The sequence below is a fragment of the Heliangelus exortis genome, chromosome 2 (genome assembly GCF_036169615.1).
Source record: "Heliangelus exortis chromosome 2, bHelExo1.hap1, whole genome shotgun sequence".
Taxonomy (NCBI): domain Eukaryota; kingdom Metazoa; phylum Chordata; class Aves; order Apodiformes; family Trochilidae; genus Heliangelus; species Heliangelus exortis.
The window spans coordinates 3592031-3619585 of NC_092423.1; the positions used below are offsets into that span (position 1 = coordinate 3592031).

The 27555-nt window shown below is 38.2% G+C and overlaps 1 protein-coding gene across 10 annotated transcripts in view; it reads right to left on the bottom strand.

The window, feature by feature from the left end:
- The window catches only part of NKTR (natural killer cell triggering receptor), a 47017-nt gene that overhangs the window by 2686 nt on the left and 16776 nt on the right, over positions 1-27555 (bottom strand). Inside the window, exons 2-14 of one of the 10 annotated variants that reach the window (XM_071734568.1) lie at positions 26946-26990; positions 26596-26623; positions 25000-25087; positions 15831-15860; positions 14819-14964; positions 13416-13641; positions 12337-12492; positions 11118-11205; positions 7390-7535; positions 3448-6384; positions 3043-3138; positions 2662-2721; positions 426-524 (exon numbers count right to left, since the gene is read on the bottom strand). In XM_071734568.1, coding sequence (XP_071590669.1) covers positions 426-524; positions 2662-2721; positions 3043-3138; positions 3448-6384; positions 7390-7535; positions 11118-11205; positions 12337-12492; positions 13416-13641; positions 14819-14964; positions 15831-15860; positions 25000-25043 — 4028 coding nt within the window. In that variant the 5' untranslated portion in view covers positions 25044-25087; positions 26596-26623; positions 26946-26990. The other 9 variants (XM_071734567.1, XM_071734566.1, XM_071734565.1 and 6 more) reach the window with 9 other exon arrangements.

Sequence of the window (27555 nt, forward strand, 5' to 3'; positions counted from 1 at the left end):
GATTATTTTTTTAGATCCACTTTTGCAGGCTAACCAAAAAGAATTTAGCATTCCAGTGGAATTCTTTGCATACCAGGTTTTAGATCCATAACAGGGAACTGGATTGAAGTCTTGAGAGCTAGTTCACTGTAGCTTTTAAGGAACATTTAAAATTATTTTAAAAACCCACAAACATGCTTATTTTGGATGCATACATACAGTGAACTCCCCCATCCACAAATTCAGCATGTCAGAAATTCTCATGTCCTCACTCACACACTCGCTGTAATTATTTTTAATTATTACCTTTGCTAACAACAGAAGGGTGGATGGTTGATGCTTGGTCAAAACAAACCCAACATGAGCCTTCATGAACATGCTAAGTATGTATTTAGAAAGTTCTTTTGAATAAATACAGTGCCAAAGTCATGCAAGCAAACCCATACCTGGATCTCCTATCATAACTTCTGGATCTTCGATAGCTGTCACTCCTTTTACTTCTGCTGCGACTTCTGCTGTAGTAACTGTCATAAGTGTATGACCTACTTTAAAGGGAAAAGAAAATAATTGTAAACTTCCAATTTCTTGTCTAAAATGCTATTTTAATTGCATATTTTAAAGACACTTATATACAGCCCTTAGTAGCTACATAGAATTAACTTTGAGGATACGGCAAATGGAATAACTCAATGTTTTATAAAATTTTAAATACAAGTATGCTCAAAACAACACTAAAAGCCTCCATTTTATTAATCTGGAAAAAATTATAAGTAAATAGAAGTTTTGTTTTCTCTGCCAATGGTAGATGCAGTAAAAATCTTGTTTGCCTACACTTCTGTGAACAAGTAAAGTGATTCAGTTTGTAACTTGATTTAATTTCAACAACGAAGGGAAAGTGTTTACTGTCCCTTCTCTCTGTAATCCCAGAATGGTTTGGTTGCTTTCAGCTTTTAAATGTCTTACACTGATTTTGCTCTGATTCAAGTCACTATCAGATTACTATATTTTTGAGCCCCATAAAGGGATATTCTTATACTAAGTTATTTTTTATAGTAAGTACATGTAGAGGAGACCACAAGTCCTCAGGTGTCACTGATAATGAACTGGGAGCTTAAGCCCAGGTGCGCCCACTAATCAGGGCCTGCCCCAGCCGGAAATGGGCGGGGCTGAAGGGCTAGGTAAAAGGCATGCTCCCAGAAGCAGGGTCAGAAGCAGATGAAGACGCCTGAGGAGAGGAACAGCAGGAAAGAGCTCCCGGAGAAGAACTGAGTCCCCGTAAGAGAAAGGGTCGCCGCAACATCTGGTGGAGAATGCGGGCAACAACAGCAGCCGTGAACACTGAGGTAATATAAGAAGCTCTACACGACCACGTTGGTTGCGGGAAGCTCTACAAAGCCTGGCTTAAATGCGAAAGGCGATAAAAAGAGCTTCGAAATACGCAACCACGTCAGATGGAGACACCACAGTGGTGCGGGACGCTCTAAGAAAAGAGCTCCAAAAACGCAACCACGGGAACAAGCTCCACAAGGCCAGGCTTAAATGCGGAAGGCGGCGTGTAGAAGCTCAAGATAGAAGCCCAGCACGGCGAGATACAACAGCCCGGTATGGCGAGCCAGACGGGAGAGAAGAATGAGGTTCGAAAGGCGCAGCAAGTTGGCGCGTGGAACTCAAGCCCGAGGAATGCTGAAGCCGAAGCGGAGCTCTGAGCGCGCATCAAGTCAGTGCGGCCCCTGAAACGGAGTCTCCCAGGGACACGCGATAACGCGGTCCTGAAACGGAGCCTTCCAGGGACACACAACGCGGTCCTGAAACGGAGCCCCCAGGGACACGCGATAGTGTGGTCCTGAAAACGGGGCCCTAGGGACACGCGATAAGACTGGTGCGCCGAATGCTCGGAGAAGTCTCTGCATGGCCAGGCATTCCGAGGTGGCGAGTACCAGCGAAAGCTGAGCTGGTGCTCATGAGACCTCATCTCCTGCTGATAATAAAGACCAAAGCAAAAAAGGCCGGTAAGAGCCTGAACTTTCCCTCCATAAAGGCTAAGAAAAAATATATATTTATTGAAAAATAATGAAAATAATTAAACGTTTATCCGGCGCCCCCTCGATGCTCTTAGCTGAGTGTCCTGCGGGGCCCGAAGCGTTTACTTCGAGAAATATATTTATTGAAAAAATGTTTATCCGGCGCCCCCTCGATGCTCTTAGCTGAGTGTCCCGCGGGGCCCGAAGCGTCTACTTTATAAATTATTGTAAAAACGTTTGAAATGTTTTAAAAATGAATTGTAAAAATGTTTCAAAAAAAAAAAAAAATGAATTGTAAATTGTTGTAAATGTTGAAAAATAATGAGGCCTATTGAAAAAATGAAGTTTATTTTTTTCAACAAACAACAAAAAGGGGGGAAATGTAGAGGAGACCACAAGTCCTCAGGTGTCACTGATAATGAACTGGGAGCTTAAGCCCAGGTGCGCCCACTAATCAGGGCCTGCCCCAGCCGGAAATGGGCGGGGCTGAAGGGCTAGGTAAAAGGCATGCTCCCAGAAGCAGAGTCAGAAGCAGATGAAGACGCCTGAGGAGAGGAACAGCAGGAAAGAGCTCCCGGAGAAGAACTGAGTCCCCGTAAGAGAAAGGCTTGCCGCAACAAGTACATTTATTGCAGAGTCTGTATAAAATTCAAACCCATACCTGGATCGACTGTGATGACCATAAGAACTACTTCTGGATCTACTCCTACTGTAGGTTCGACTGATAAAAACAGAAAGAGAGACACATTTAAGGTTAAACAAACACTGGAGAGAAGGGAGAGAGGGGGAGTGAGAGGAGAGGAACATGTTTTCCTCAGAATTCTTATCCCCACTACAATACATTAAATTACTTTTCAGTAGCAGGCAATTTAGAAACCTATTTTAACTTCCACATTTTGAGCAGATGATGAATGCATGCTGCCACCTGAAGTGCTAAGCACATTTTCAACTCACTCAGCCCCTGTGGCATTGAGCTGCTGGTGCCTGATGTGCTGGTTTTGTAACAGACCCCAAAAGGATCCCCAAAATTAGAGGAACTTACCTACGACTCTTGTAACTGTGGTAAGAGCTACTGCGACTTCGTGACCGATCTCTGCTGTACCAGCCTCTGCTTCTGCTTCTTGTGTAGCTTCTCGACCTACAAAAGCAATGAAAAAAGCAAAGAAATCAACTGAAGAGAAGGGTGGCAATAAGCAGGAAGCAGAAGCATCAAATAGAACAGAACTGAAGAGAAAGGTGGCAGAAAACAGGAAGCAAAAGCATAATAAGGCTTCATCTTTTAAGGGCGGTACCTATTCCATCCTTGCTAAAAGATACAGGTCTTTAAAGAGAATCTTTAAAGAGTTTAAAAAGAAAAACCACAAGTTGGGAAAGAAAAACATGCCTTAAAAGTGTAAGAGCTTTCCAGTTAACATGGTTGGCTGTGGGAATAGCACAAACTTCTTACCTATAGGAGTATGTAGAACTTCGGGATCGACTTCTGGAGTGACTGTAAGACAGGGACCTTGTTCTGTGCCTGGATTTTGATCCAGATTTACTCCGGGACCTACTGAGACTCCTGGATGGGCTGTTGTCTCTACTTGGAGATTCCTCCTCACTGGAACTTTCTTGGTTCCTTGGCCTTCGATTTAGCCGTGCTGTTTTTCTAACTTCATCAAACAGAGATCCAGGCCTTACCTTATTTTTAGTTTTTATTTCAATTCTTAAACCTGCTGGTTTAGGCTCTGGTGCTAAAGCTACATTTTTAACTTCTGTGGCAGCACTAATCGTTCCTGGTTGTAAATTACCAACCCCTTGCAAGGGCTTCCATTTGTTATCTACCATATTGCTTTGTGTATTTTCAGTAATTTCACTTTTTAAGCTACAGTCTTTAGCACTAGACAAGGGGACAGAGTTATTTTCTTGCCTTCCCGTTTCCTGTTCCTTAACATTTATGAAGTCCACAATATTGTTTCCTAGTCTGACAGCATCTTGCTCAGGGGTTTCAACCTGTAAATCTTTGTTGACACTAGCACTTAAAGCCTGAGGTTTAGTGGTGAGAATGACAGGAGACAAAATATCCACATCAACCTTCCCTGGTGAGTTACGATCCGGAGTACAAATCTCCATGTTGTCATCTGTCTGAATGACATCTTCCAATCCATTCTGGTTATTTTCTTCAGCTTGCTCCATCTCATTCTTGCAAGTGCTCACATTTATTCCTGAGTTTAAAACACTGGTTGAAGCAGTTACTTCAACACTATCTTTATTAAGGTTACTGCAATCTGGTGAGGTATCACATGCAGTGTTTTTACTTAAAAGGCTTTCATCCACACAAGACTTTTCACCATTTCCCATTTTATCTTTGACTGTTTCATCCTTTTCATTAACTTGTTTGTCCTTTTCATCCTTGGTAAACTCCTTTTCTTTCTTATCATCCTTGGTAACTGGCTTTTCATTTATCTCATCATCATCTTCGTCACCAAATTCCAGGGGAGGCTGCCAATGAAACATTTCTGTTCTTTTCTGAACTTTCTGCTTCTTTTCATTTTTCCCTTTTGATTTTTCTTTTGCTTTTTTGGAATGGGATTTTTTAAGAGTTTTTTTCGAGCCATGCTTGTGTTTTTTGGACTTCTCTCTAACGTTTGCTGAGCTGGAACAAGAACTCTCAGACTCAGAAGATGACAACTGTTTGCTAGTCTTCCAGGTACAATCAGAATCCAGAAAGCCTTCTGAAGAATTGGATTGTTTTTTTATCCTTTTGGTAACACTAAGCTCTGTATCAGATCCTGATGTGGCCTCTCCTTCTTCTTTACTGGAGGAAGGCCTGGAATCTCCCCTATTATGCCTCACCTCTCTTTCAGAATTTGACTCAGAGTCCCATTTGCTACCTGAGTAGGATTTTCGTTTTGTTTTTGCACCACCTCTAGGCTGCTCAGAAGATTTCTCCTTAGCTGCTTTCTTTTTAGCATGATCAGAATCCCGCTCGCACTTGGATTTCTCCTCCCCTCTCTCAGAACTGAAGCTATTTTTATCCTGTTTCTGAGCATCTCCTTCCAGTTGAAAACGTCCTTCTTTTTCTTGGGCTCCTTTTGCTTTGGCAGAACGTTCGCTGTCAGTGGAGAAATCGGAAGATGATAAACTGTCACTCTCTTTCAATCCCTGAGAGGACTCATCATAGTCTTTTGCACAGGTGTAAGGGAGGGTGCTTTCAGAGCTTGTTTCTTGCCTCAGCTTAAGAGACCGAGTTTTCTGACCACTCGATGCTGATTTCCTTTTGCTTCTGTGCCTCCCATCATCACTAAGGGAATAATAAGACGTTGACTCGCTATAACCCGACCTGTCGCTGCGGTATTTACTCAGCGACGGCGATCGGTCGGAAGAGGGAGATTTTGTCCTAGAGCTGGATGGACTTCTAGACCTTGTGTAAGATCTTGAGTATGATCTGCTTCGAGAGGACCTGCTCCTGGACCTTGGCCAGCTATCTGAGCTCCTGTCACTCCGGTACTTGGAATAACCGCTCCGGTCGCTCTCGGAACTCCTCTGTCTCTTCCGACACGAGGAAGAAGTGTTTGCCTCTTTAATGACTACCAAATTGTAATTAGTTTGTGGGGGTATTAAATGGGTTGCTTTAGCTTTCATTTCCTGAATTCGTTCGTAAGATGGCTTCCATGGTTTCTGCCCAGGTTTCCACCTTGAGGGTGGTGGGCTATCGCTTAAGGGTATAACAGGGAGGTTTTCCGGGACAACCGGTGGTATGACAACTTTATCACTTGGGAGTATAACTGCTCTCACAGGCTCAGCAGTCTTGTTCAACTTATTTTCATTTAATCGTGTTGAAATGTTGCATGGAGAACTGGGGACTGTCTTTCGATGCCCAGGGTTGGAACTTGACCTTGACCTACTTCGAGAGCGTGATGATTTAGAAGCTGATCTTGATCTAGAGCTTCTTCGGGAATACGATCTTGATTTAGACCTAGATCTGGATCTGGACCTGGACCTGTAGTGTGATCGAGTACCTCTGCTTGATAAAGTTGATGAGCTCTGGTCTTCCTTATCAGATTTAGACCAGTCTCTTCTGGATGAATGTCTGGAAGACAAAGAAGAAGAAGGAGATTTCCTCTCGCGATCACAAGATGACTTTGTCCTCCTACGGAAGGAACGAGAGGACTCCACATCTGATGAAGCTGATGTTTTCTTTTTTTTAATTTGCTTGTGCTTCTTGAAATGTTTCTGCTTCTTCGATTTCTTTTTGTGTTTCACCTTCTTCTTCTCTTTCCTGTGTTTTTTGTGATGGCTTGAGTATCTCACAGTACTTAGATCAGAATAACCGTTGTGTGACCAAGACCTTGATCTCCGGGATGCACTCCTTTCATCCCATCTGCTTGTACTTGGGTCACTCAGCCTAGAACATAAAACAAATAAGCCCCACACTTAAGTGGAAATTCTTTAAAATCTTCAGACAAACAATGTGTCCCACCTCAAATGCAATGAAGTTTAAAAAACTCACACTCTTACTTACTTGCTCTCACTCTTAACACACACTCTTACTACCAGGGAACTGTTTTGGCTGAGCTTGTTGCACTCATTTAAATATATTGAATTATATCAATATCAAGAGAACTACTTTTCTGTAAGAAATTCATCTGCCACCACCAGCAAGTGTTGCATACTGCAGAACCTGCAGAGATTTAATGTTTTAACTACCCTAGTCCACAGGACTTTGACCTCTGCACCTACAGGATTCTAAAACTCTTTTAAATACAAATTTTAAAATTTTATCATTGAGTATTGAGCAATTTTATCATTGCTGCAATACATTCAACACACTCAGAATATATGAAGAACTGTCAGAAGCATTCACAATTACTGAATAATTATTATATATAATATTCTTCAGTTCTCCTTTTGAAGTGTAACTATCACAACGTTACAGAAGCTCAGATTTAGTGTCATCAGAAATCCTGGAGAGCTGGATTCCATCACAGAGCTTGAGATGGCTGAAAAATTGCAGAAAAAATAATTATCTAAAATAATATAGGATTGGTGGATTCAGTTGTCTTATTTGGTATCCACAGAAACCATATAACCAAGACGAAGGCTAAATTAAACCTACCATGACTACCTCTATGGAAAGAGCAGGAAATGGACTTCTTCAAGAAGTGACAAGATGGCACCATCCATAACAACTCTTCTGACACTTTTCAGAGTATGTTCACATGGTGTCACATTTCCAAAGCAGAAAGGTTTTAGGAAAGCTTTCCCCTTTAACTTTTGGAATTTAGATGGAATGCACTAACCACAAAGATATTTGCATCTTTTAGTCAAACACGAATGACGTGGTATATCCACACAAGCTATTCAAGTTTTAAAAACCCAAGACATTTTAAATTTGTGGTGAGGGTCTTACTTATCTCCTTTACTCCACTTTTCTCCACTGGGTGGTCTGTATGTTCGTAATCTCTGCATCTCCTCTTTCCAGTGAGGTGGGGTCTCACTGCTCTCCTCATCATCAGACTCTGAACACGACCGTGACCGAGGTGGGGTGTGGTATCTCTAAGAAAGCAAAGGGAGATCCAAAGGAAAAAAAATATTATGCCAAAGTGGCTGGATAATACAGAAAAAATGTGGTGTCTTGTAGTGTTTCTGTCCATAACAGAAGGCAAGACAACATTACCCAACCAAGGGCCATGAAAAAAAACACAAATTCTACATTTCCTGCCCAAAATGCCCTTTTTTGGTGGGTATATGTGCATTTATCCTGCAGGTGAGACTGGATCACCTCACTACCCAAATCCTATCCTCTGAGAGCACTTCACAAAGGTTGAGAGGGACCTGCAGCTAACCCATTTTTTCAAAAAGTAGAAGGAAAAAAAAAAAAAAAATCAATGAGAGAGATCACAGATTCCCTTTACACAGCAGATTTTAGATTAACTGTTGCTGCAGTTAACCAACTTTTTTTTTTTTTCAGGGTGCTAAAGAACAGATGTTTCACTTCAGTTAGCAGACACTTAACTGCTTGTGTAAGTAAAGAGAAACCCTATTTGAAAAGTGATTGCTGTTCAGCTCTTCAGAAATGGGAATCCAGCTTCAGACCCCCTCCCAAGCAAAACAAAACAAATCTTGCACAGAAGTACAGTGAAGCTTCACACTTAAAAAAAAAATTATGCTGAGGAACAGGATTTAAACAGGCAATAAGAGCTACTTGTGCAGCAGGGTAAAAAAGTAATATTGCTAGATTACTTTCCACCCCAGTTGGAGACACACTTAATGTGAATTCTATGAGGAAATCAGGTGCTCCTTGACTCAATAACAAAAAACACCTGGATTTTACTCAATCACTTACTAACACACTTATAAAGATAGCAACATGTAAAAAAAAAATATTGCTCTCCCAAAATAAAACCAGAAAGATTTATGTATTGGCTTATTCAGAAGTCTTCAAGACATCCTGTTTTGTAATCAAGAAAACAAATTAAAAAAAGACAACCTGTTGTGAAGATTTGGGGCCTCCCTATTCTTTGAGCTGAAGCAGTGACTTCTTAAAAAGCCAGAAACTTTTACAGATGAGGGGCATGGAACAGGTTGTGAAAATTTTATGGACTGCCCTGCTTCTCTCATAGCATACTTGGTTATCTCTCAGAACCCATTAGAATCCAAAATTGCAGAGGAATATTTTGAAAAACATCACAGAACCAGACAAGTTGGAAAGGATCTCTGAGATCAAGTCCAAATCTTAATCCACTACCACTGTGGTTCCCAGACCATGGCACTGAGTGCCACGTTCAGTCTCTTCTTAAAAACATCCAGGGACATCCCTGGAGAGAAACCATTGCTATTACAGATGGCAGAAAAATGTGTTCCTCCAACTAACTGAAAACCCTAAATTATTTCTGACATTAGTTACTTTTTTTTCATTCTCAATTTTGCCAAGAGGGTGCCAAAACTTATGAAAAATAAGATAAGACACACAAATCCCTGGCTAAAGCCAAATCCATTCAGCATTAAGCTGGGTTTCCAAACATCTTTATTTACAGAAATATTTCAAAGCATTCTTTTGAAAAGGTTTCCTCTGGTGAGTATCACAAACATCATAGATGAATGGAAGCTGCCAGATGCAGCAAAGACAGCTAAAAGAGGTAATGTCAAGGCTGGTAAACAAGGGGTGGTCAGGGAAGGCTCAAAGTCTGTAATACAGACCCTGGTCCACCCCACAGTTATCTAAAATGTTCATTTTCTGGCCTAAAATAACTGGGTCATGGGGATCAGCAGGAAAGTATTTCTCAAACTCAGTGTCTATCACATTAAAAAAAAAAAAAATCATGCTCAGGTGTCCCAGTTAAGACCATTCTAATGAGAAGTGTCTTCAGATGTTCAGGTATTGATCTTTATATACACTTTTTTCTTTTTTTTTTTTTTTTTTTCCAAGGACTTCCACTTGCAAACAAAAAATGTGCAGGACCAAATCTTGGGTTTATGGTTACCCAAAAGCTGCTAAATTGGCCCAGGAAAACATTCTACACCGGAAGAATATCCTCAGGCATGGTATGTTACATTTTGAAATACACCAGAATCAAACACAGATACAAAAAGCTTTGCTTACTTTCTCTTCCACTGACTGAAAAACACCAGTGTGCAGCACTTTGGGCCCTGGATTGTGGGTTATTTGAGAAGGGACAAGAAAAACTTTTGCTTGAGGACAGTGGAACTAAGGAAAAGCAAAGGTCTTCAGAATACCAAGGATTTCAAGGAGAAAAAAAATTTGCATAAATGGTGGCAGTTTTCAGAGAGGAAGGAAGGGGGACAAAAAAAAAAGGGCAAAAAAAAAAGGGCAAAAAAAAAAGGGCAAAAAAAAAAGGGCAAAAAAAAAAGGGCAAAAAAAAAAGGGCAAAAAAAAAAAAGGGCAAAAAAAAAAGGGCAAAAAAAAAAGGGCAAAAAAAAAAGGGCAAAAAAAAAGGGCAAAAAAAAAGGGGCAAAAAAAAAGGGGCAAAAAAAAGGCAAAAAAAAGGCAAAAAAAAGGCAAAAAAAGGCAAAAAAAGGGCAAAAAAAGGGCAAAAAAAGGGCAAAAAAAGGGCAAAAAAAAAGGGCAAAAAAAAAGGGCAAAAAAAAAGGGGCAAAAAAAAAGGGAAAAAAGGGAAAAAAAAGAGGGGCAAAAAAAAAGGGAAAAAAGGGAAAAAAAAAGGGGCAAAAAAAAGAGGGGCAAAAAAAAGAGGGGCAAAAAAAAGAGGGGCAAAAAAAAGAGGGGCAAAAAAAAGAGGGGCAAAAAAAAGAGGGGCAAAAAAAAGAGGGGCAAAAAAAAGAGGGGCAAAAAAAAAGAGGGGCAAAAAAAAAGAGGGGAAAAAAAAGGGGCAAAAACAAAAGGGCAAAAACAAAAGGACAAAAAACAAAAGGACAAAAAACAAAAGGACAAAAAAAAAAAGGACAAAAAAAAAAAAAGGACAAAAAAAAAAAAAGGAGAAAAAAAAAAAAAGGACAAAAAAAAAAAGGACAAAGTCTGTGCATCTGTAAAAAATGTTTCACTACCAGCACTGTAAAGTAGTAACTTATTGCCCATGTAGTGCCATCAGAAATTACAGACTTGACCTCAGCTGGGACAGGTGATAAATTTGAAAAGCTCCATGAAGTAGTTAGAAAAAAGTGAAACAAAAGGCTAACTTAAAATGTCAAAAAAGCCAAACAAACAATGGAAGTGATTCTGCCAAAGTTGCCCCAAAACTGGGTTTCTCAGAAACAGAGGCACAGCCATCAGAAGCTGCAAATACCAGAGCTTGGGAGGACATGCAAAATACACCAAAAAGGAAATCCAGGAAATGGAGAAGAGTAAAAGCTCTTGTCACTTCTCAAAATTTTAGATCTTGGGGCTCACGTGGGACAAATCTGGCTAAATTAACTTTGGTCTTTAAAATGAAGTAATTTTATTCTTCTGTTTCTCATAGCTGAAGAGTAAGCATTTGTTTTCCCAAGCAATTCTGAAGTAAAAAGACAGTAACAAGAACGATGGGGGGGAAAAGAAGTCTTACAAAATGAACTACCTGACAATCTACAACATGGACTTGACAAAACTCCCAAGGAACTTCAAAGCTCAAGAGAAGTCAGAGAGGGGTGAGAGGAAAGAAAAAAAAAGAAGTTGTCACATACTATTGTGCCTCTTCCTTTAATTTTTCGTCCAGATTTAGAGACTGATGGTTTCTGGTTGGTCAGAACTGGTGTAGCATCAAGAATCTTCCTACATAAATCAATATAATATAAGCTTACACAGAAAAACAAAGCAAAACTTAAACTATTTTTAATCTAATTCTGTAAAATATTATTTTGTGAGATAGCAGAACTAAGAATGCAGTGAACTCCCCAAGAAATAAAGCAAAATACACACGTTTTGCAATCCAAGACAAATCAACATGTGCTTGTCTTTAACTACACCTGTAGCCTATCTGCTGTCTCTACCTATAAATGTTAACAATAAACTTACAAAGCACTCTGGTTGAAGTGCTATGTGGCTTTTTTAAAGAGTTTAACTTGGGTTGGGTGCACAAACCACAAAGACAACATGGACAGAGGAGTTTCAGGATGTCAGCAGTTACACAACAGGGCAGGGAATGGCAATTCACTACAGCCCACAGGTTCTAAAGCCTTGCTTCTTTCCTGAGCAAGAAGAGGTAATTCAGAATTCCTTTTTACAGATCACCTAATATGCCTGAAAGGAGCAGTTCCTAATGTTTTGAAAAAAAATGAGTAAATTACTTACTCAAGAAAAGGCTTACAGGAGACTATGCCATTAACTGAAATTAAAAAAAAAAAAAATCTTCAACAAAATGATTTTAGAGATATCTGGCAATGTCATGTATCAGCTGAGTCAAAAAGCAGAGTAATTTGATAAAAAAAAAAAAGAACCTAGCTGACATTTAGTAGAGGTGCAAAACACAAACTGAAAGTTGCTTGTGAACTCATGACCTTCTTAGTACCAAAATCACACAGGTCACAACCCTGTTTCACTTCAGTCTAACAGAGATGAAAAATCACCTCTCCTAATCAGTCCACCTTGAAATCAAGTATTTGATGTGGTTTACATGACAAAACTTCCTCTGGAATTATTCAATTTTTTAAAAAATTTTCTGTAATTCAATTTAAGGTCACAACTTGCACAGCCCTTAGGGACCATTAAACTAATTCACCAGATTTCCCTGCTAAACCCTGACCCAGGCTGTAAGGAATATTACAAACTGTAAAAAGGACAATTAAATTACCTCATTTCAGTAATCCTGACACTACCTCCATCATCTATCAGCTCCAGTAACACAATGTTAGCAGGACAATTTTATTCACAGTCAACATGAAAAGAAAGCTCAAGGATTCTTACGGTTCAGGCTCTACACTGACAACAGGCACATCTCTTCTCAGCAAAAATCTGTTTTCAGGCACTGGAGGAATTTCTTCAGGACGTACCACAGGTTTGTCCCTCTTTGTGCTAATGTCCCCTGCCTTTTCTGTTACATCACTCTTGTCAGACAGGCTGCTGGGGGGGGGAAAAGTAAGTTGAGAAATCAAAGCCAACAAGCAACCGATAAACACCACTTTCCAAAGCAAATTCCAAAACTGAGCCTTTAAGGTGACTTAAAAAATGAAATATTATTTCACACTAATGCCTCATTTTATGCTGAAGGAAGGATGGTGCAGTGTTTGTGGAAAGAAGGCTCAGTTCTGGCTTTGGAGGAATTAATTTTGCTTTTAAATTTGCTGCCTGTTGTGAAATCTTTTGCAAAAATAAAATATAAGTCAAAGATGTGCCCAATGTCTCCCTGAAACACAGGCACAGCAAGTCCTAAATACTACAACATGCTGAGGCTTCCTTCAAGGTTGCTCCAGCTCCTCTCTACCACAACCATCCAAACTGTTTCATTAGAAAGCTACCCAACAGGATGAGAGCTTTTTTTTTGTTGTTGGTTTGTTTATAAAACTCAACAATCAAAATCCAAATGTGTAGAGTAAAAGCAACTTAGAATCATAGAATCCTAGAATCCTAGGGGTTGGAAGGGACCTGGAAAGATCATCTAGTCCAACCCCCCCTGCCAGAGCAGGGCCCCCTAGAGTACATCCCCTAGGAACGTGTCCAGGTGGGTTTTGAATGTCTCCAGTGAAGGAGACTCCACAACCCCCCTGGGCAGCCTGTTCCAGGGCTCTGTCACCCTTACAGTAAAAAAATTTTTTCTGATATTCAACTTGAACCTCCTATGCTCCAATTTACACCCATTACCCCTTGTCCTATCACTGGTCACCACTGAGAAAAGCCTAACTCCATCTCCCTGACACTCACTTCATCTCAATTGCTTGAGTGCTTCCTTAAAAAAACAAAACAAAATACAAACAAGTATTTTTTTGTACAAGCAAGTAGGATTGCTCAGATTTTTCCAAAATTCTGAAATTTAAGACACTAATCACCGTCTTTGGTTTGAGATTCTCTTGCACCTTGAATCCTCCTTTTTTCTCTCCTCCTTCCTTCGTTTTCTGGACTGTTTGGTTTTAGTTCTTCTTTTACGTTTTCTCCTCCTGCTTCTTTCATTTTCAGCTTCACTTTCAGATGAGGTTTCTGAAGAGCTGGATGCACTGGAGGAGGATTCTGATGAAGCTTCTGATTCAGAACACACTTTCTTTTTCTTCTCCAAAGCTTAACAGAGATAGTTAAAAACTCAGTGTAGAAATACACACAGGACCTCTGTGAACATTTTTCAGACTGAGTTGCAATAAAATACAATAAAAGTTATGCAGCTGTGTCCAGTCTAAATGCATCCCAGCATTAGAATACAAATATTTTCCAAACACAGCAATTAAAGGATTTTTTTGTTTTTTTACAACTATGAATTAAGCTGTAAGAGCTTCCATGCACAGCTTCCACCACATGAGATCACACTGCAAAGCCAAATTGTTTTAAAATTAATTTGTGGCAAGTTGAAAATTCAAGTTAGATAGTAATTTGTGTCAAGCTAACATAAAAAACCCCAAGGCAGATAAGCAAGAATAATTTTAAGAATAGGGGCTCCCCTCATTTTCTTCTTTGAAAATATACTTTAGGTTATAACACTGAATTCACACTTTTGCTTATCTGTGTATTCTATTCCAAAGATCATTTGTAATTATCTTAAAAAAAAAAAAAAAAAAAAATCAGCTTCCTTAGAAAGCAATCCAAGGGTTACAAAACAAAATTTAAGAGTTTCAGCCTCAGCTATGTATGTTTATTTTTATATCTTTGTCACTCCATTCTGCATCCTCATTCCCTTACATTATCAATCCCCTCCTGACTTTCAGTTAAGGACATAAAGAATCCCATTATCCTTAAGGAAAGTTGAAAGCAAAGTAGAAAACTCAAAATGAAAACATTCCATTACTTTACAGCAGGTGTTAAGGTATATTTGAGATGATTTATTCCCTATGAATTCTCCTGAAGAAGAAAGTTATGTTCACTGTTGCTACTGCACATACAAACATTACATGATCTTAAACTTCTGGAAACTGCAGAGAATTCAGTAGAATTCAGCTTCCATGAAAGTTTTTTAGTGTCTTCAAGCTCAGAAAAAGAAGTTCTAATTACTTTTTTAATATTTCTCAACGACCTCAAACATTAATGAGGGAAAATAGGAAGCAGCCACACATTTTCCAACACACAAAGCTTTAGGGCACTAAACCTTTTTTTTTTTTTCCTCACTGCTTTCACCAAGATTGAAGTTTTAAAGGTTTGTAAGAACAAAGATTCTAGAGATTCACCCTATTGATTACTAGATCTTTACATGGGTTTTATACTCTCTAAATGTCAATATTTAATTAACTTCAGGTCTACATTTGCTTACCATCTTTTGCTGATTTTGTAACAAGCACCCCACAGTCAATAACTCGTACGTCTGCATAGGGTCTACTTGCAGTATCAGTTTTCAGATTTTCTATTTGCTCTATTACTTCAAAACCAGAAATAACCAGTCCAAAGACAACGTGTACACTGCAGAAATAAAACATTTGGAAAGCACAAACATTTATATATTGCTGTAATTATTTTCCAATTAGACTCAGGTTTAAAACATACTGAAACACTCTGCTCCACTGACATCATCTGGCTCTTAAAAAGCATTGAACTTAAAAATAAGATTTGATTACTTGTACATTTACAGCAATGCTAGGATTTCATGCAATGTGAAACAGTGGTTTGCTCCAGCTCAATCTAGAAGAAATATTTGATGTCATTCTACTCAATTCTACATGGACAGGGTAAACAGCTCATCACTTCTAATCCATCCTATTTCCAGAATTTTGTGCAACAGAGATCTAGGACTCATAAATAGAGATGAAAAAGTGCAGTTTTCTCCAGAGAAGCAGCATTTATATGTCTTTACAAACTCAGCATACAAATTTCCACTGGCAGATATAATTAAGGAATCCCCAGCTTTATTCTACCCTGCCACACTTCTCTGTCCTTCTTCCATTTGCCCTATAACTTAAGACTTCCAGGAGCTAATATATTTTTGGGATAAAACCATGCCATACACACACACACACACACACACACACAGAATACTGTCCAAATGTATTCAACTTAATATTTCAACTCCCTGATTTATGGACTGAGGGGAGCAAGCACTTTAAAAGAAATCAGTGTTAAGATTTCTGACATAAATTTCTGACCAGCTTTAGGAAATAAATTGCAACATGACATTTTTATAAAACTAAAGATTGTTTTCCATCTTGTTCTAGTGTATAATCTTTCACAGAGCTAAGAATTTGTTCCCCATTGTTGTCTACTTTCAATATAACAAAGATTTCCAACTTTCACATTTTAAGCATCATGAGAGGAACTGTAAGGATTCTTACCCATCGAGATGAGGAGCAGGTTTTGTTGTTCTGTTTGACAAACAGCAAGATGGGAAGATGATAAAAAAAATAAATCAGGGATTCAGATGAAACAAAGAAGAGAATGGCACAGAGAAAAAAAAAAAAAAGAGGTGAAGGTAAGACAAAAAAATAGTGAAAAAATCCAGTTACATACATGGAATCAAAAAACTTTACAGATTATACAAAGGCTTTTTTTAAACTTTTACATGGAGTAAGTTTAGCTAACCCTGCATACTTTAAGGTTGTACCAAGTATTTTATGCATGCAATAAACAATCTTCAAATAAATGTCATTAAATACACATTCAAATAAACTCATTAACATTTTTAATCACAGAGAAAATACAATTTGGAAATAAATATGGGGTAACTAATGGAATTTAAATGTTTCTGGAGCTGCTAGGTTCTTACATTACGAAGTCACTTTAAAGTCAATTTATTTAAAGAAAAAAAAAAAAAAAAAAAAGGAGAGAACTATGTGATAAATTCTTTGCTCCCCCCCCTTCTACTTTCTCATTTATTTACTTGACTGTCCTCATGACTGGGAATACAAAGCAATCCTTCTCTCTTTAAACATCAAGACTACAGCACTTCAGCCCACAAGTTCCCCAAAAGCAGCAGCAGCTCAGTGCAAGCAGACTCAGTGCTCTACCCTGTGGGTTCCTTCTGGGATAAATGCACAACTTCCTCCCTCTTTTTCAGCTCCTGGCTGTTTCTAGCCTGATGGAGAAATGTAACTGCACTGTCTTCTCTCCACTACCCTGATAAAAGTCATTTGGAGTGATGCCCAATTTCTGGGTGGACTTCAAACTGGAATATTCAAGGCTGTGTGGATGTAATTCTGTGTTGAGCTTCACCTTCTTGATGATAATGCTACAAACCTGGGACCTCTCTTTTTTTTCCAAAAAAAAAAAGAAAAAAAAAAAAGAAAAAAAAAAAAGAAAAAAAAAAAAGAAAAAAAAAAAAGAAAAAAAAAAAAGAAAGGAAATTGCTTGTTTCAGTGGAGCCTGCATAATGTTGCACAGGGAACTTTGCTATGCAGATAAATTCAGTAAGGAACATCAGAACTTGCATTAATCTTGTATATTGAGGAAGCAAAATAGAAGTCAAGATAAAGTGCATTTTAAGTTACTTAATATTTGAAAAAGCCTTTTCCTCCCTCTTCCCCAGGCTCTATTTTGCCTTTCCAACCTTCTTCCAGTGACTTCCCCTCTCTCCAAGTAAATAATCACAGATTTATTTTTTTTTCTAAATTTACAATAAGACAGATGTGGCACAATTGAAGTCAGTTTTTCACTGCTATAATAAAATACCACTTTCTAAGCATGTATCTTTATAAGTTGACTTTTGAACTAGTAAGTTGGAATGAATGCCAAAGAGTGTTTACACTCTGGATTTTTATTTTTTTCTTAAGCTCCAAATGCCAACCAGACCTTTCACTGCTGCAACACTAAATAAAGAAAACTCCTTTTGTTTAACACAGGAAAAGAAATGCTACCCAGACAATGTTTTATTTCTCACTAGTATGGGGTGGGCTTTGGGTTTTCCCTTGCTAATGCAGCATTTTGTTACAAAGAGAAAAATGCTTCCAGCTTTTGAAGTTCTTTAAGCAAGAGGTAACTGCATTAAGAACCCACTGTTAGGGAAACAGTTTAAATGGGTTTAATTAGAGCTGATTTAAAGGAGTGGAAAAAAAAAAAAACACAAAACAAAACCACAACTGGGTTACTTGAGTGAAATCAATAATAAAGAAGACTTGGAGATTAGAATTAGCTTGAAACAGCAATAGGTTCAGAGACACTTGACAGGAATGCTGTGGTGATGTGCCACATGAAGCAGCACTTGAAGACCAATAGAGGAAATTACCAAAGCATTTAATTCCTTTAGAGTTGTCTTCAATAAGCAAACAAAGGGACAGTTGGCACATTAAAACTCATCAAGAGGTTTCTTCCATTACACTGGCAATTTGAGAGGTAAAATGGACAGGACTTTCTTATTTTCTTGTTCATGAAGTGAAAACACAAGAATTATCCAAGAAGAAAACTCCTCAGATGCAGGACAAGGAGCTGGGTGACTTAAGAGACTTCCCTTGGGAAGCAGAAACCCAACTCCTCGTTGTGCTTTTTAAAGTTTTCTCCTCTCAGTCTTAAGAGTTGTAACAGGACATTTATTCTGCAAATGGGCACTTTAAGAGACCACTTTACTGCCCAAGTTCTGCCTTTCAAGCCTTGCACTTTTTCCTAGGCTTCAAAACATAATCAGGACAAAAACTACTTACTGCCTTTGTGCTGTAGATACCTAGAGCCACGAACACTTTCTCCCCCCAAAAATGTTTTCTTAAAGCATTTGCCTACAGAACTTTTATAATTTAAAACATTTTAAATCTGCCTTATAATGCATACTATCAGTCAAGTTAATTACAGGACAAATACTTCACTCAAATTTAAAGTAAATTGGCTTAAGATACTGCTGAAGAGAAAAGCATCTTTTTGCTAAGAACATGTTAGCACCCCCCCACCCCCCCAAGAACCTCAGTCCTAACAAAGGATTCAATGCACATAACAATGTTCAGAAAGCAAGGAAAAGATTAAAAACAGAAAGAAAAAAAAGGAAAAGGACACAGCCTTAGAGGAATAAGACATTACCTTTGGAGCGCACGATGTAACACTGTTTCTGTAAATTTTACACAAAAATGGCAGAAATAAATTGTAATACACTTTCAGACAAAACTGAGTCTATGTTTTATTAAACACAAGTTCAAAAATCAATATTAAATCAAGTTGTATGCAGAACAAGGATGCCTAAAAGAGGGCTCTAAATTTTCTTTAGAACACAAGTACTTTGAAAACTACAGCAAGTTCTCCTTGAAAACAAAAAAGAAAGCTACAGACATAACCTGCTTGCATACACCATACAAACATAAATGGTTAGAAAAGAGAATCCTCCCACTCCCCTCCAGGTCTCAATCCAGGAAAAAAAAAAAAGTGTTAGAACACAGGCACAACTTTAAGCAGATGAATAACTGATTTCTAGGGGTTTATTCACATGCTTGCACATGGCCTTCAGGTGCTCTACTGAATCCAGTCCTGAGTCTGTCTACTCCTCAGGATCTCCCACCATGGCTTAAACGTTTTGATTTACAAATTAAAATGTGTCAAGTCACTGAGTCTACGGTTTTATATGTTTCATAATTAGCTGGCATCTTCCTTGTATTATGAAGCTTTTCTAAAAGTAGGAAAAATCTTCTCTAAATTAAGTTCTCTAAAATGCTTGCACTGCTATTAGATTGCTCATGTTCAGCATTATCAAAAATCAAACACATTTTAAGGGTAAAAAAGACAAAACATGCACCAACTATTACCAGACTTTCCCTCTGTATAATTCTGAACAGCAGCAATGGTTTAACTGCATGATTTGCTGAGCATAACCATGGTTTTTTTTTTTTCTCCCAAACAACTTATTAGTTCTAATTACGTCCCTGCCTACCCAACCACTGAAATGATCCATTTGTTACTTACTCCAGATAAAAGCATCCTGTGAATGCTTCCACAGAGACTGTGATTTTATTTAAACCTTTGATGTGGGACCTGCTTGGGTGATAAGTGCATTTATACCACTTTTGCTCACAGATAATGCAACATCAGCCCCTTGGATTCTGAATTTCAGGTTTTTCTTTTACTGTCAACTGTTCACAAATTAAAGGTATTTCACTCCCCTCCCCTCTCCCCCAGCCATGTTGCTTAGAAAAATATCTGTTTTGGGACACCTAAAAGGCTTACAAATGAACTACTTTTAATAGGCCAGCAACATTCAGAAATAATTTGTAAAATCAAACCAAAAAAGTCCTCACAATTTAATTTATCCTTCCTTTAGCAGCTCAGAGTGGTTTCTTTGTTTGAATTTAGTAACTAGGCATGGCACCACACATTAGAAACATTTAAAAAAACAAAGCTATTTAGTTTCCAGCAAGCAAGCAGAGCTTGAGACACACATTAAACCAATAAGACCCCCAATATGGGAAAAAAATAAAAGAAAAAAAACCCAGTAGTGATATCACAACAGCCTCAGGTTTTAAATACCTCTTGAACAGAGGCAAGAGCTCCAAGTATCTGAACTGAGGAGGAAAAAATTTGAGGCCTCCTCTTTAAACTGCAGTAAGGACATAAAATTCAGGAAACTACACAGCTGAACAACAAGATAGTAAATTAATTCTTACACAAAACTTCCTGATGACAAAAGAGGTTGGGGTAATTTGCCTCCTATTGTGTTGGGGTTTTATTTTTTATGCTTCATTCTGCAGTCACTTCTATTTTTCTAAGTGTAGCTTGACAGATGTTGGATGCCCAGGGAAGCAAAGTGGCCATGCAAGAATTAAAGGGGAGTCAGGTTAATTTTACAGTATTTTTATCTACTCCTTTTTCACAAGAGCAGCACTGGTTTTGTATTGGCTGGGCATGGCCACAGGCAGGATGGAGCTTTTCCAGGGACACCAGAGACCAGGAACAGATCAGAACATTTATTACTTCAGAAGAACATCCCCCAAGAAGCAGCCACATCCAAGCACAGGCCAACTATCCCCTCCCTGCTCTAAATCAGGGACCTAAAGCCATGGGCTCTGCTTGTGCAATGCTCCAGATGCACTCCACAATAACTGCACTTAATTCAGCTTTTCAGCAGCAGTTCAGAAGAGTGGGGGATATGGAAAAGAAGAGGATTCTAGAGTGGTTCCTGTCAACCCCTACCCCATCCTAGGGATTTTATCTCCAAGTACCAAGATGCTAACAGGAAGATTAAACACTCAGGTGGTGTTTAAAACACTTGCTAAGTAACTGATGGTTCTAAAAAGTTATCCACAGAAAGGAAGCAAATTAATACTGGTGCTCTCTGAAAGCAGAAATTAATAATTTATACCTTCTGCACCTTCTGTCTCCAACACCAGTCTGCAGTGAAATGCTACAAGAGGTCCCCCTTTGGGTACAGAAAATTGAAATTCCAGTATTTATCAAATTTGAGCATTATAAAGGGATAATCTTTGTGTTCTTTCTGCTGGATACCCACAAGATGCATTTCTTCAGCCTGGGTGATGTTTAAGACACAGGTAGTAATGGGCTTGCTGTCCTATTTAAAGTACACATGCATGGAAAACAATCCTTCCCTAGCTACACATTTTCCTTTAAACCCAACTGCTGCTCTTACTCAAGTAAGAAAAAAATATAAGAAGTGGGAAAAACTGGTCAATGAGCACTAATCACAGCACTTCTGACATTAAATATGTAGGCTTCAAACTCCTAATTCTACTTCTGCATCTTGCCAGCTTCTACCAGTGCTTTAAATTATATTTATTCTTTTTTACACTGATTCTTTTCACTGGAGCTCCCTAACAATGCTGCCACTGTCTTTTCCCTGCCCAGTTCTCTATTGTTGCTCAGAAATGCTTTAGACTCAATTCATGCCAGAGAAATCCCTGATGAATCAAAGCAAGCTGGTGATGCTTTAGGATCACTCAGATCCCTGTTTACACCAAGATTCATCTGGAGCTTTTATTTCAAGTAAAAACGACCACGTTGTTGCTCCACTTTTAACCATTTTTAGGTTTTAGATTCTTGCTCTGACCTGTTTGTTGGTGCAGTCTGGCAAAGGGGTGGCTGCTGCCTAATTACTTCCCATGAAGCCTCTTTATTCCAAATAACACTTCTGTGGCAAGCAGGGAAAGCACTTCTGATGAGCAAGCAAAACTGTTACAAGCCAGAATTCTTCCTATTATTTAGCCCTACTGGGACAAATACTTACATAAAAGAAAAAAAATTGCACTCCTTATCTGCTACATTGGACACATTTATGAGAGGAGAAACAGAGAGTTCTCATCCCTGGTGTTATCTATGAAAAAAATGCAAGCACCTAAAGATGTTTAGATTTAGAGAAAGGGGGAAATAGTTCATCTGATCAATAAAATTAAACATGTTCAAAACAAAGAAAGAAAAAATCTAGACTGCCACTGAAGACTGCCTGGCACAGAATTTTCAGGTCACACATCTGAAAAAGATTCTTCCTAATAATAAAACTACTGAGCATTCTTTTGAGTCTAAGAAACACATTTTAATTCCAGCTCAAAGTATATTGCTAAATGAAACAAACATATTTTAATAAAAGAAAATCTTTCTAGATGCAGAGTACATTCCCTGAAGTAATCAGACAAATGGCACCAATGAGACTGCTTTAATATATTGCATTTTAAAGCTGAGACAGAAACTAAATAAAAAGCCTTGAAAGTGAGAAACAACTGCTAACCCTGACATTTCAACTCTCCATGCTATGAAGTAGAAACCAAGTTCCACCATTTAAAAAAAACTACATAAAAGGGACAGATCTTGAGCTGCCCTGCTGTATCTTGCTTGGCTTCCAGCTGCTATGTCAGGAGCAGAGGGTGTTTGCCAAGGGTGTTTACCCTATTTATGGTGTTTCCCATATTTGCACACCCCACCTTGGAGTTGCCAGCTGGGTCTCAAACAGCACTAAATGTGGTAAAATTTAAAAAAGCCCCAATCAAGAGGGTCCTGAAAGTCTAGAGCATGATGTGAAGACTTCAGAGAGCTGCCCACCTAAAACTCATCAGTTTTAGTCCTGGGGGTTTAGTCCTGGGCTTGATTCACTTGCCTAATTCTAGGGCAAACTGATGGCATTTAAGATATCAGAGGATAAATTAAGGATAAATCAGTTAAGACATCAAAGGATTAATCAATTTGCAGCAGGCAGACAGGTAATGCATAAAACCTTCAGGACATCCACATCCTTCTCTCCCAGCAGCTGAAGGGCAGGCAGGACACCCCAGCACCCTAAAAATGGCTTTTGGTTCCTACAGGCAGCTGAGGTTAATCTGGTTTACACTGAGACTGCATGTTTAGGCATCTTACTCTGCCAGAACTCTCCCAGACTAAACACTTGCACTTTACACTGATTTTACTAAAAAAAAAAAAACCCAACAAAAAACCCCAAAAAGCAAACAGACAATTTAAGAAATCTACATTTTTCAAAATAAATCTGTATTTGATTAAAGTGCTCTTAATTACTCAAAATTTTATTGTCCCCTGAAAATCATAATTTAGCATCTAACACAACCTTAGGTTGCTTTGGTGTGGGGGAAAGACAAGGTGTTAAATCTAACTGAGTGAGCAAGCTGAGTCTATTAAGCATAAGAGAAAGAAGATGACTTCTGAACCAAATGCAAGGGGAAAAGAAACTTTAGAGCCCTCAAGTGACAGCTTCTTGACTGATGTGGCATCATTAAGTTTTCATGTATATTGTTCAGATAAGCTTAAAAATGGAAAATTATGCCAAGTACCAAAAGGCAAGTCACCCAATAAAGAGCAAACCTATGTCTGGCAGAGAGGTTATTAAATTACAGGATGGATTTTTTATTTTTTATTTTTGTTTAAATAGATTGATTTCCATATTCTTGTGGATATTCACAGATTCACTGCAAGGATGTACAACACTTAAAGTATGGCTTGAAAGTAACAGAAAAGAAGGGATTTTTTTTTCACACTTTCTCTCCAGAAAGTCAGAACAGTTGTAACTGTGAAAGATTTCCTCCTAGGGTTCAAATAATTTTCCATTTTTAGGACATTCTTTAGGAAGAGACCTAAAAATGTCTCTTATCTGAACTCCATTGTATCATACTGAAGATCTTTTACAGGCAAAGAGAAAAAAGAAAGATTCTTGAGGACAATTTACTCCTTTATTGAAGACAGTGAAGCGCCATTCATTCTTATCCCCCAAGAAAGATGGCAAAGAAAAAATAGTTTTTCTAGGTAACTACACTAGAATTTACTTTTTTTTTTTAAAAAAAAGTGTTATTTCACAGAGTTCTCAGCACAAGCCCAAAGTTATAATCCAGATCCTTCCAAATACAAACCTTTTAACTTTAACAGAAGGCCATTTCTCAGAGGGAATTAACAGGGCAAATAATCACATAAAATTAACAAGTTTAAAAATATTAATACTGAACCTAAAACACAACTAATTTAATGAGAAGATCCTGGCATATCAGACCTGAGTACTTATTGATGGTATTCTCATGCATTTTCTATAATTTAACAGAATATGGCTACATACTGGAATGGATTTTAATTTTAAGATAATGAAGGAAAAAATCTGATTATCAGCACATAATTTTACATAGTGTTGGTACAAAAGTAGCTGGTTTATGCACAAGTAAACAGAATTATGCAGCAATAGAGAAGAAAAGCATCTCAGGAACAAACAATCCAAATCAAAACCAAAATAAAATTAAAATAAAGCCCCACTCATCTTCCTCCCTTAAAAAAAAAAAAAAAAACCCAAAACTAAATCATAAATGTTCATATTTTAAAGAGCACATGCAAACCCATACAAACCATCTGTAGATCTGTTTCACATACAATGCTCAACACTGTAATTTATAGGTAATCTGTTGAGGTTTGGCTGGTGCACACACAAAGCCATAGAATCTCTTTTCTAGACTTATAACACAAGCTGAATTTTTAGGGTAAAAAAAAAAAAAAAAAAAAAAAAAAAGCAAGGAACAAGAAACATTAATGCAGTAGCAGCTTCCAGTCCCACTGAATGTAGGGAAAATTGTAGCCACTAATGTTTCCTGTTCCTGCTCATGCTGCAGGTACCCAACTCAACCCTCCTTGAAATCAGGTGGATAAATATTGTCAAGAGAGAATTTAGCAAAACCCAACTCAACCCTCCTTAAAATCAGGTGGATAAATATTGTCAAGAGAGAATTTAGCAAAACCCAACTCAACCCTCCTTAAAATCAGGTGGATAAACATTGTCAAGAGAGAATTTAGCAAAACCCAACTCAACCCTCCTTAAAATCAGGTGGATAAATATTGTCAAGAGAGAATTTAGCAAAACCCAACTCAACCCTCCTTAAAATCAGGTGGATAAATATTGCCAAGAGAGAATTTAGCAAAACCCAACTCAACCCTCCTTGAAATCAGGTGGATAAATATTGCCAAGAGAGAATTTAGCAAAACCCAACTCAACCCTCCTTCAAATCAGGTGGATAAACATTGTCAGAGAGAATTTAGCAATACCATCTTTCTCATGAACAGCGCTTCTCTGTGTCAGAAAAGCTCATCTGGGACATTCCATCTACTCACATGAAAAATTGGGAACCATTGGTATGTTTCCCTCGGTTTGCCATTGACAAAAGGAACGCTCTGTCATGTTTGAGAATAAAGTTTTCATCTGTTTGAAGAAAAAATATGTTTGTCAGATCTGCCCTGACGAGGGAGGCAAAGGCTACTTTTCTTAGCGACTTATGGGTGCTCTACAGAGAAATTCTGCTGCTGCTGAAGAAACATCAATAGGTGGGAGGAAAACAGAACCCCAGGTGAGAGAAGCCTCTAAGAAATTACAGGAAAAGCAGGTATGAGACAGAAAGCATTCTTTCTTAAAGAACAAGGTGCAGATAGAGTGCAAACACTTCTAATGAAAAATAAAGTCATTATCGGTGTCTTCAATAAACATCTGATTCTCACAGATTTGGATTTAAATCCAGGGTTTTCCAAATAAGGACAAGGTTTGGCAGACTTACTGACATCCTAAAACACAACTTAATCCATAAATTCTGTCATTTACACAGCATGAGCCTCAGGCAGAAAGATCAAGAGAATAACCCAGTTCCCTCAAACAGCAGGTTAAAAGATAACCAACCACCTATCAAGTCACAGCTTGAAGTTTCAAAAGCTACAAGGGGAAAAAAAAACAAAACACCAAGATATCTGAATGAGAAACTGTCCTGAATGATACCTGAATGAGAAACAAGACAGAAAATCACTTTTATCCTGGCCCAAATCAGGACAGAAACTAAAGAATGCATTCTTCCTGCAGCTGAACTATAAAATCAACTAAAACTAAAGAAAACAGGAATTTTGTGTTCCAGTATATTAAAAAGAGGACTTCTGGTTGTCCAACATAATAGAAAACCAGATCCTCTGAAGTTCATTTTCAAAGCTAAAACCAGAAAATTGAGTGTCCCAAGGCATTGTTTTAAAGATTACACAGAAAAACACAATGCTGGGTGTTTAGCACTCAGCTGCCTTCAGAAACCAACCCTATAACTTCTTCACAAATGTAGCTATTCCAGACTTCCTTTTGTCTAAAGGCTTTAACACTTCAGCACCAAACTATGTCTCAGTTTTAAGACAACCTCAGTGGCTCACTTAACCAGGCAGAGCTACTTGCAAAACATACAGAACCAGGGGCTGTTACCCAAATCCATACAGGGCCTTTATTAACACCAGAAAAATCTTGATTTTTTTTAATTTTTTTTTTTGAAAGGAAGCATTATGTCTTTACATGAACACTTCATAAACTCACCATTTTCCTCCCAACACCACATTTTTAACACGAGGTGAATGTAGGTTTATTTACAAAAGTCCTCACAAAACAAAGTAACTTCTGTAGCATGTAAGCAAAAGCCAAACAAACACTAAGCATACAAACCTTGAAGAGGGAAGGGGAGGAAAGGGACATTAACAGAAGAGATAATTTTTTTAGAGCTGGAAATTATGGCAGTGTTCTCTCTCAGAATAAGTCATTAACCCTGAGAAAGGTTAGACACAGAACTCCTCATTTCTCCAAGCAACACAGATACCCATCTACAAATGGATGTATCAGTTGTCTATATATTTACTAGGGAGGGTACAAGGGAACAGAGTTTGAACTTGTGTTACTGAGCTTTTGTCTCTTACCTTTTCATTTTGCAAAAGACCACATTCTCTATAAACAAAAGAATATGTTGACAGTTTTAGGCAGGAAGATAGGAGTTTATTCATGAATAAAGTTGCCTAACCTCCATGCTGAAAGTCATGTTTAAACAATAATGTTAGCCTTAATTAATTGTCAGTTAAAGTTAAATATTACCAAAAAAAAAAAATAAAATTATCTGAAAGTCATGCATATAAAAATAATTCCCATGCAACATTAGTTTCATGCAAAAGGTGATCTATAAGTAGACCTGTTTTCATTAAGTAGCTTGGGAATCAAGACTTGTTTATCTCAGAACTGAATAAAGAATCTGCAAAGACATGTTTCCTCTTACCTTTAAAATAGCCTCCATAAATTGATTCACCTCCTTTTCCATTACCTACACGTTAAAAAAACATGAATTAAACCTTTGGTTTCACTTAGGAAAAGACCTGTAACATTCCACCAGTTCCTAACAAACCAGGACATTCCATCCAGTTATTCTGAGCTTAAGCTCCTTAATTATAAGTCACAGCCCTGCCTTATCCTGTTGACCCTCAGAACACTGAGAATGAAGACTCCTGAACCCAGGAAAATCTGAACCAGGACTCCAAAGGCTAAGAATCCTCACTGGTATTTTTTGCTGACAGCAAAACAACAACAGCAGGCTAAAAAAAAAAAAAAGACAACAGGAGGTATGACCAACAATCTTGCTTGGCTCAAAGCAGCTGAGAGACCACAGGAATGGCTAAGAATGTAACTAGCAGTTTTTAAGGCTTCCTTACTTGCATGTGACTCTGAAAAAAAAGATCTTCCCTTGCCATGCCCATCATATCTAATAAAAGATTTGAGGGCAGAGAGAAGAAGAGAACACACTTGGGTGTGCTAAAGGTTATGCACCTGTGGTGTGGGGAGGGAAGTAAAGAAACTCCTGGAAAATCTCCAAAAGGAGACTCACTCATTAA